Source organism: Marmota flaviventris, chromosome 10 (genome assembly GCF_047511675.1).
Source record: "Marmota flaviventris isolate mMarFla1 chromosome 10, mMarFla1.hap1, whole genome shotgun sequence".
Lineage (NCBI taxonomy): Eukaryota > Metazoa > Chordata > Mammalia > Rodentia > Sciuridae > Marmota > Marmota flaviventris.
This window is the reverse complement of record NC_092507.1, coordinates 119,169,879-119,179,714: the sequence shown is the minus strand read 5'-3', so window position 1 is coordinate 119,179,714 and position 9,836 is coordinate 119,169,879. Positions and strand designations below refer to the sequence as shown.

Below are 9,836 nucleotides of genomic sequence, written 5' to 3'. Positions count from 1 at the left end.
AGATGCGCCCTCAGGACTGAGTCTGCATAGAGGGGTGCTTCTTCTAATCCACATAAAAGGCCCCAATCAGTCAGCAGCCCCCAGGAACAGAGACCTAGGTAGACAGAGCGTCAGGTCCCATGGACACAGGCATAGGCCCACAGAGAATACCTCCACTCAAAACCCAGGCTTAAACCCCATAAAGAAAGTTGCTTAAATCCTACGGAGAGGGTTCCAGATTCAAGGGGAAGGGCTCAGTTATTATTGGAGGGAGGATGTGGGTGTGCTAGATTCTAAAGAGGAGTATCTGGGCCTTACAGAAAAGGGCCCAAATCTTTAAGCAGGACCCAAATGCTATAAGCAGGGATTTAAGGTTTCAAAAATGGAATCGAAAGTCCTGGACCAAAGCAGCAAGCTCCCACTCACTGTGAATACGGACAGCCTCTCTGCCAACTGTGGGCCCAACAGAAAGAAGCCTACCTTTGTGGATCAGGGGACAGGGATAGGGACTGGGATTTGTGGCCCCTGGAGTAGGCAGGTTAGCATCATTTGGGTGAAACAAGTCTCCCGGGGAAGAGGAGTCTGGGGGCAGGAGAGCTGTTTGCAGAGCCCCCCACTCCCATCCCAAGGGGCCTAATTTATTTTCTGGCTCATAAAAAGAGAGATCTCCTGGGGGGGGGGGAGAAGCCTGGAGAGGATAGAGGCTGTTCTTGCCTGGTAGCCCTCATAGAGCCTCTTCTGGATGGCATTTCCCCTCCCCCAAACCCCGCACCTGAGACTATCTTGTGGTCAGGACCCTGTCCTGTCAAGGATAAGCAGATGGGAGGTGCCCCTGTATCCTCTCTCCTAAAGCACAGTAACAAAATAGCGTCATGCCTGCCTCCCTGGCCACAGGTGGTTGGAGTGGGTCTTGGGAACCCAGTCACACCTGGTTCTGCCCAGTCACTCTTAGTCTTAGCCTCTCCAAAGAGAAGTGATAAGGGATAGACAATTGAGATCTGTATTCAGGATCCTTCCCCTGAATTCCTACTTCCTGGGTAAAGAAGTATGTCTGTTTCAGAGAGGGCATGTGGGTTTGCGTGGGTGTCCTTTCTGTGCATGTATGAGTTTGGGTGTGTGCTTTTAGTCTCTGTGTCTACAGGCCTGTGTTTCTTCAGAACTCTAGTGGATAGTAACTTTACCTATGTGTGTCTGTGCATCAGGTGACTGTGTTTCTAAGTTCTCTGCCTCTGGGTGTCTGTGACATTTTCCTGAATGTGTGTGTCTATGAGATGTGTGTGCTTGGGTGTCCCTGTGAGGACAATGGCTGAGGTGAGAGCCGAAACAGAAGGTAATCTACTTTCTGCCCTCGGAGCCAGCACCTCTGGGAGTAGGAGTGGGAATGCCTGAGGACACAGATGGCCCACCTGGAAGGAGCCTGCCTGAGAGCAAATGAGGATCTCTTTGTAAACGTCCAGGAAACCCTGCTCAGCTTCAGCTGGGCCTTGGGCCTGGACTGCCAAAGACCCTGCTTATACCCACTACTGACATTCTTGGGGGCTGAGATCCACTCCTCCTCCAATAAAAACAAGCCTCAGGCTCAGCTGGGGGCTCCAGGTCCAGCTGTCAGGTCCTTGGTCCTCACCTGAGGGCCCTACTCCTCTTCTGTGTCCACCTGACTCATGCACAAAGGAAAAGTGGCATGGAGGGAGCAAAGGGGCCAATTCTTCAGACAGGAAGGAGGTCTAGTCCTAATTATTCTTCTCAAGACTCCTTCATTCTATCCTAGAAATGAGTGGGCCCACAATCCCAAATCCTTGTCGTGGATTCCAGCCTGGAGGGAGCAAAGCACCCGGGACCAGCCGCAGCACACAACCTAGGTGTGCGCTGGTCTTTTCGAAGGAGCAGCACGCCCCCGCTTCCCACGCGCCGCACGCTCCCGGCTCCAGCGGGGAGGGGCCTGGCGGGAGCGCGCCGGGGGCCGGGCTTCGGGGCGCGCCCAGAAGGGCGGAGGGTAGCGCTGTGGGCGTGGCCTAAAGCTGGGGGCCGGCGGCGGCGGCAGCGGGGAGCTGGGAAGCTGAGAAGCCGGGAGCGCGGGGCTCAGTCGGGGGGCGGCGGCGGCGGCGGCTCCGGGGATGGCGGCGGCTCCGCTGCTGCTGCTGCTGCTGCTCGTGCCCGTGCCGCTGCTGCCGCTGCTGGCCCAGGGGCCCGGGGGGGCGCTGGGGAACCGGCATGCGGTGTACTGGAACAGCTCCAACCAGCAGTGAGTCGGGGGCCCGGGAAATCCCGCGTCAGCCAGAGGGGAGTTGGGGGGCCCAGGAAGTCCTGGGGGAGCAACGGGTGGGAGTCCTGGGAGAACAGAGCTGGGGGCTGGGAAGCGAGGGAGAGGGGGATGCACTCCGTGGGCGTCTGTGAAACTCGGGGGGCCGTCTGCGAGGCTGCTGGTGTGTAGTAAGGCGCGCTCAGGCCGTGCGGAGGAGTCTGCGGGCCCCCACCCCACACTGGCCTCTCCCCACCCGCCTCGGGAGCAGCGTGCCCCTGTCCCGTACCCCCGCATCTGCACTCTCGTAGGTCGGACTGGCATCTAGGGCGCTGGGGTGCCGGGATAGGCCGCCGCATTTAGGGGCCCAGGGATGACCTGTTTTCGGCCATGAGGGTTTCAAGGGGTGCTGCCTAGTACTCTAGCTTCTAAAAGTGGGGTACCGAGCTGAGGCGGGGAGTACGACCCAGCGCCTCCCCGAAACCAAGGGGAGTGGGCCGCCCTGCTGGTGCGGATAGACCCGCTAGGGTGTACCGGGGCTGGGTCGCCGAGTTGGAGACTGCTGCTTGGTTAGGACGGTACGTGGGGTACCCGGGAGAGAAGGGAGGAGATGTCGGCGTGTCACACACGCAACACACACTCCCGGGCCGGGATCGGCGTATGGCACCAAATGTGAGCGGGCGTGCGCGGCTGTCAGTGTGCGTGTGTGTCTGAGTGTGATTTGTGTGTCTGCGTCGGCGATCGTCTGGGGGTGGGAGCGGGCGGCGGATTGGGGAGGGGGCTGCGGTCCGGGTCCGCGTGGCCGGCCGCGTCTGGGTTGGGGTGGCTGTTGGCGCCGCCGCGGTCTGGACGAGTGTCGGGGCCGCCGTGTGGTTTCCCGGGGTGTGTGGCGCGGCGGACGGGGGCCGGCTGCGGGGCCGGGTCCTCGTTCGGCTCAGTCCTTGCTGCCCTTGTCTTCTCCTCCCCGCGGAGCCGCTGTGTGTATCACCCTTGGCCGCCTCCGTGTGTGTCTGTGTGGGTAGGGGGATCCCTGGGGACGTGGGGGGGTCACTGTCACACCTGCCCGGGCGGTGGCGGCAGCGCGGTCCCTAGCTCCCCACCCTGGGGGTGACTAGGGAGCAAATGGAGAGACCCCAGGGGAGACGACCGGGAGGGCCTGGCGGCCGCGACCCCCAACCTTCCGCGGGAGGGGCTGTCGCTCGCCGCTCCGCTCTTTGTTGTTTGGGGCTCTGCGCCTCCCCCTCTCTCCCTCCTCGCGCCCAGAGTGTCAGACTGGGGGTGGGGATGAGCCAACGACGCCCCCCTCTCGCTTCCCATGGAAACCTCGGGGGTGGGGATGCGCCCCTCCCCCCCGGAGCGGGACTCCAGGATCTCGGGGGGCGCCGAGGGCTGACTTCTCGGCTCCATCTAGCTCGCCCCCTCCCCCAGACTCCCACGTCCGACCTCCGCTCAGGCCGAGTCTGGCCGGGAGTGGAGAGCTCGCAGGTGAGGGGCCCGGGTTCCCCGCACCCTTGGGCACCCCACGTTCTTAGGGGAAGCCGGAGGGAGAGGCGCGGGATGGCCTGGGGGTTGAGCCGACTGTCCTCCCCCGCGCACACCTGGGCGCAGGTGAAAGCTCCGAAAGGGGGTGGGGTGCCGGTTCCGAGAGCCTCCTTTCTGCCCGCTCCACTCCCGTGCGGGCCTGGACCGGCCAGGTAGGAGGGGGCACGCACCCGGCCCGAGAGGCTGCCGCCGCCCCCGCCTCGCTTCCCGGGCCTTTGTTGCCGCTGCGCCCGGGCTCCCCGGCTCCCTCACTGCGGCAGCCGCGGCCCCATAAATCGTGAGAGCGACGTGCTCCGGAGCCGGGAGTGGAGAGGGCCGGGGAGCTGGGGGCGGGGCCGGGCCGAGCCACAGGCTCCCGCGCCCCCTCCCCCCAGTCACGTGAGCTGGCTCCTGGCTCCCACCTCCCATCACGTGCGGAGGGTCTCTGCCCCTTGGGGTCACGTGGGGAGGGTCTCACGACCCCGCCTCCTGAGGGTCACGTGAGAGAGTGCTGGTGGGACACGTGCAGCGGCCTCCTTTGACAGACCTGGGGGCAGTACCCTCTGCACAGCAGCCACGACCTAGCCCTCTGGCCCCCATTCAGCCCCTCTGCCTAGTCCCCCGGAATAGGAAAGACCTGTTCCCTGCGCGCCCCAGAAACTAGGGATGGAAGGACAGTGTTGGAGGGAAGCATGAGAAACGTGAAGTTGAGGGGCCCCTGAGCCCAGAACTGATTTGGGGGGGGGTGAGGCTGATAGCCAAATATATTGCCCCTGCCTTGTGCTTCATTTCTTTGCAGATCTAAGGAGGTGTTAATACTCTGTCTCAAGAAGCCTAGGAACATCATTCTCCAGCTGTCCCCTTACCTGTCTATCTGAAATGTTTCTGTTGCAGATCTCTTTCATTCACACATTCATTCAACAAATATTTATTGAGGCTCTACTATGTCCCTGATGGTCTTCTCTGTGTTCTCTGGCTTCGACTTCCTGCCCTGCATCCTCCTGCGTCCCTGATTCTCCCCTCTGCGTTTCTCTGTCTTCATCTCTACTCTCTGTGGGCCTCTCTGATGGCCTCTGGGTCTCTCCCGTTTTCCAAGCCTCGGGTCCCAGTCTCCTCTTCCCTCTCTCGGTTTCTGGTTCTCTCTCCCGCCGCTTCGCCCTCTCCCTTCCCGGGGAATCCGTCTCTGTTCCTCTCCCGTGTGTCTGTCTCACTCCATCTCTGTGCCTCGCTTTCGGCGGGTCTCTCGCTCTTCTCCGCCGCTGCAGATCAATAAACCTTCGCCGCCGCCGCCGCCGCCGCTGTCGCAGGGACGAGGGGCGGGGGTGTCGGGCGCGCAGATTCTCCTTCACCCGACGCGGCCCGGGGGAGCCCCAGGCCCAGGACCTGGCTCACCAGACCCGGACCCGTGGGGTGTGCAGGCCCCGGTGCCTGGGGGGCGCGGGGGTGTCATCGTGCGCGCGCCGCCCCTTGATCCTTCCCGCCGCCGCCTGCACCGGCCCCATAGCCACCCCCACGCCACCCCCGAGCCCCACGCGCGGACCCCACGCCGCGCACACGTGGTCTGGCCTCGCCTGCTGGAGCGGGCGGCGCGCAGCCTCGGGGGCGCGCGCTGGAAGGAAGAAGCAGGTCTCTCCACATCTCTCCTTCACTCCCTTAACTCTGCACCCGGGCGTCGGAGGCCGGGGACAGGGATCTAGCAAGTTTGGAGCCCCCTGGGATCCTTCCCACACTCCCTGGTCTTGTGAGACACCCTGTTTACCAGCCCCTAATTGCCCCGGGGGGAGAAGCTTGCTCCTTCCCCGCTCCCGGCGCCGCCCAGCCAGCCCCCTCCGCGGGCACTCAGGGCCAGCGGGGGTCAGGCGGGGTGCTGAAGGAATAAGGGGTCGAGACGTGCCTCGAGGGGGGTGCGAACCGGGACAAACTGAAATAACGGGGCGAGGGGGCACCCGGTCTAGGTACGTGTGGACACGCTCCTTTCTGGGGGAGAGAGAGGATGCAACATGAGGATGAAGGGGAGGGGTAGAAAACTGCCCGAAGGTGCTGGACGCAGCACTGCCCCCAGATCCCAGCCCACCTACCACCGGGCTGTGGGGCCCTGGAGGCGGAGTTACTGCGGAGCTGTGCTGGACTTAGCGGCACCTCCCTCTTCACTGCCAGGGCGAAGGAGGATGACAGATTCAATTAAAGCGCCCAAGCCAAACAGACAAGTCTCCTCGGAGTTGCCCTAGGGATTCCTGGCCAGACCTTGTGCTGTCCCTCCACACCACCCCCCTCCACCAGATACCAAATGGGCACCGCCATCCCATCGGCAGATCTTTCTCCCACGTGCCCAGCTTTGGAGAACATTTCATAGTTTTTCCTGCCACCTAGCACAGGGATAAGTAAGAAGTAGCTTCTCTTTCCTTGTGGTCACCCAGTGACCTTTTGTAAGACTGGTCCCACCCGCTTGAGGAAACCCAGGTACCTGTAGGAATATCTCTGGAGCTGGCTTTGCTCCCTGCTGGAATGGGGTGTGTTATAGGAGGAACTAGGTGGTGCGGCAGGGAGGGGCTCCTTCAGAATGGGATTGGAAACATGGGCGAGGCTCAAGGACAGAGGCCCTAGTGTGGCTGTGCAACTGCCCCACGCCTGGCATCTTGCCATTGGTGGCCCCCTCCCCAAAGCCTGAGGGGAGGAACAGGAGACTGTGTGGGGTTGGGATGGACAGGCAAGCCTAGGGAGGCGGCTAAGAGCCAGGCCTGGTCTAACCCGTTTTCCTGCTCCCAGTGCCCCAGGCTGAGACTCCTGCCCACCTGAGTGCCAGGGCCAGGGAGGGGCCTGAGTGACCCATCACTCCCATGGGAACCAAGTGGGACTGGTGGCATTCCTGATGACTCAAGGAGGCTGTGCCCATGCTTACTGGGGTGCCCAAACACCGGCTCTCACCTATCCACCTCACTGCCAAGTTTGGAAGGGCTTGCTTGGGGAGGGGGTAGTATAGGCAAAGCCAAGGAAGTGGGGTAAGGTGGGAAAGGACCCTCAAGGCCCCATCTCATGCCCAGACCTCCAAGTTCATTTCCCTAATTGATCTAATTACTGCTTATGGAACTGGGTGGTACCAAGTGACACAGAGAGCCAGTCCCTCCCCTCGGGGAATTCCCAGGGACTGGGGATCCCAGAGGTTTGACATTTTGCCTGATATCTCGTGTCTTTCTGTGTCCACCATACTCCCTTCTCACTGACAATATGTGTGCATTCTTACCCTAAGAAAACTAGAGAAAAGCCCTGCCCACTCCTCCATGTCCCTCTGTCCACTTAGAGGTTTCTCCCATCAGTACCACAATCAAGGGTGTTCAGACCATCATTTGGATGGTAACTAGCAAGGCAGGTAGGGATTACTAGGGATCCAGCATCTGCTTCTCTGTTCCAGAGAGGGATCCAGAACGTGAGAGATACAGCCATGGTATCTGGGCACTGTGCCCACTACTTGGCTGAACATGATTATTGGGGCAGTAGCATCCAGGATAGAGGAAGAAGGGTGGGTTGTAATGAGACAGAAGTTTTGACTGTTGACATGATGCCACGAGGCCTTGGTGCGGAACCCCTCGGCTCCCTGATCTGTTGTGTCAGGTTATTGGGGACCTAATTGCCCGTGGCCTTGGGGTGGAGGTAAGTGGGAATCAAGGTACAGAGGCCAGTGATAGTGTCTTGGGGTCAACTAGTACTGGCATGCGGCTCAGCACACATGCAGCTTAGCTTTTTAGCCAGAGTATGCCGCCTTTGAGTAGGCGGTGGACATATTTGTGCCTGTGCCATGGAACTTGTGCGTGTATATGCATGAAGCCGCCATACGTGTGTATGTGAGGGCAAGTCCTGTCGGACTGGCCTTGGGGCTGGACTGGCAGCAGCAGGGAAGCATGCTGGGAGATGCGATGGCGGGTGTGTTTCCCACGGAAGGGATGCCTCCCACTTTCACCCTTCGCTTCCATCCTTCTGTCCTTCCTCCCAGCGGGTAAATAAGGGGGGATGGACGGAGGAAACCGGGCCTGGGTCTGGGAGTCGCAGGGGCCTGCGCGGTTTCTGTGGCAACCCGGGCGCACGCTCCTCCTCCCCCGCCCCTCTCCCTGCCCCTCTTCTTTGGGAGCAGGCCGGGCTTCCCTGCGCCTCTGCCACCCTCTGGTGGCCATCAGGAGAAAGACCGGCCACGAAGGCGAGGGCCCGGGAGAGTGAAAGACTGGCGGCTTTAGGGCCCTGGGGACAGAGACAGGGCTAAGAGAGGGCGCTTGGAGGAAGAGTCGGGGGACTCCAGGGACCCCCGGGGAGGGTCTGGGGAGCGGTGTGTGGCAGGCGGGCTGGCTCCGGGGTTTCTCTCCTCTGACCCGCTTCCTTTCCCCATAGCTTGCGGCGAGAGGGCTACACGGTGCAGGTGAACGTGAACGACTACCTGGACATTTACTGCCCCCACTACAACAGCTCAGGGGTGGGCCCCGGAGCGGGCCCCGGGCCGGGCGGCGGGGAGCAGTACGTGCTCTACATGGTGAGCCGCAGCGGCTACCGCACCTGCAACGCCAGCCAGGGCTTCAAGCGCTGGGAGTGCAACCGGCCGCACGCCCCCCATAGCCCCATCAAGTTCTCGGAGAAGTTCCAGCGCTACAGCGCCTTCTCGCTGGGCTACGAGTTCCACGCCGGCCACGAGTACTACTACATCTGTAAGTGACAGCGGGGGGGGGGGGGGGGGGGGTCCAGAGTTAGCCGGAGTTGACAGCCAGGGATGGAGTCCCAAGGGGCCCGAGTGGCTGAGAGGGAGGCCCGGGGTGAGCTGGGGGACTGGGGGCTCCAGCTCAGTCACTGCTGTGAGGCTAAGAGAGAGCTTTGGTGACAGTCCCAAGTTTGGGCCTCAGAATCGCTGTTCCTATGAGGGACTCCTGGGTCGGGACTTCAGGGGTCCGTTGGGACCCAAAAGGCATCGAAAGCTCACAGCAGAGCCTTAGTTACCAATGTCCAAAGGGTAGGGGAGCTCCTGAAGGACAGTGGCCGAGGAAGGGCAGTGTGGAGGGCATGGGGCATGGGCCACGGATTGGAAGAAGGCCACTCAGAACTGGTCTCCTCCCCAGCCACGCCCACCCACAACCTGCACTGGAAGTGTCTGAGGATGAAGGTGTTCGTCTGCTGCGCCTCCAGTGAGTATCATCGACTCCCAGCCTCACCCCTATCCTTGGCTCCCCTGCTTTGGGGCTCCCCTGGCTTCCTGTGGGTGGGGGCGGAGGGCACAGGCGAGGGGGGCTTGCTCCCCAGCTGTAGCAGCGGGAGGGGGTCCTGGCCCTGACTCTCCCCTCGTCTCTCCCCGCCCGCACCCCACCCCGCAGCATCGCACTCCGGGGAGAAGCCGGTCCCCACTCTCCCCCAGTTCACCATGGGCCCCAATGTGAGGATCAACGTGCTGGGTGAGTCTGCGCAGCGCCCTCTGGTGGCCACTGCTGACATCGCAGCCCCCTCCCCTGTGCCTGCTCTCCTTGCATGCTTTCCCCTGGGACACTTGTCCTTCCTGCCCCCGTGGGTGGTCACGTCCCTGGCTCCACTGCTGCTGCCGCTGCCGCGTGCCCCAGCCCTGGCGCGCAGCCCAGCCCTCACCAGTCTGTCTGTTCATCTATCCACAGAAGACTTTGAGGGAGAGAACCCCCAGGTGCCCAAGCTTGAGAAGAGCATCAGCGGGACCAGCCCCAAGAGGGAACACCTGCCCCTGGCCGTGGGCATCGCCTTCTTCCTCATGACACTCTTGGCCTCCTAGCTCTGTCCCATGCCTTGGTGGGGAGAGATGGGGCGGGGCTGTGAATAAGCGAGGAGTCTTTGGCCTCTTAACGGGAAGCCTAGCTGTGGGCCTGCACCCCCCCTCCCATGGCTGGAAGTGGGGTCCGCACCATGCATTGTGCCCACTCCCTCTGCCCCTCCCTCCAGGTAGGGCACTGTAGTGGACCAGGCACAGGGACAGTCAAAGGTCCCAGGTGACCTTGTGGCTCTGTAATGTTTGGTACCAAATTTGGGGCCATAAAGGGCAGTTCTCAGGACGTCCTGCCCCCTGGTACCTCTCCCTGACCCCTGGCTCCCTCCCCTTTTGTCC

At 61.9% G+C, this 9,836-nt stretch overlaps 1 protein-coding gene across 1 annotated transcript; it reads left to right on the top strand.

Annotated features, from left to right (window-relative positions):
- Window positions 1-2,093: 2,093 nt before the first annotated feature.
- On the top strand, window positions 2,094-9,602 carry Efna3 (ephrin A3). Its single transcript, XM_027920994.2, has 5 exons — window positions 2,094-2,221; window positions 8,117-8,427; window positions 8,833-8,898; window positions 9,085-9,162; window positions 9,376-9,602. Exons 1-5 carry the CDS (start codon window positions 2,094-2,096, stop codon window positions 9,504-9,506), a joined length of 714 nt encoding a protein of 237 aa, XP_027776795.1. The 3' UTR covers window positions 9,507-9,602.
- Window positions 9,603-9,836: the final 234 nt, after the last annotated feature.

What these genes read in the sequence shown, in the direction of transcription:
- Efna3 (XM_027920994.2), top strand. Translation starts at nt 2,094, where the DNA reads ATGGCGGCGGCTCCGCTGCTGCTGCTGCTGCTGCTCGTGCCCGTGCCG. An exon ending in TGGAACAGCTCCAACCAGCA is followed by an intron (nt 2,222 to 8,116) that starts GTGAGTCGGGGG and finishes CTTTCCCCATAG; the next exon opens with CTTGCGGCGAGAGGGCTACA. An exon ending in CCACGAGTACTACTACATCT is followed by an intron (nt 8,428 to 8,832) that starts GTAAGTGACAGC and finishes TCTCCTCCCCAG; the next exon opens with CCACGCCCACCCACAACCTG.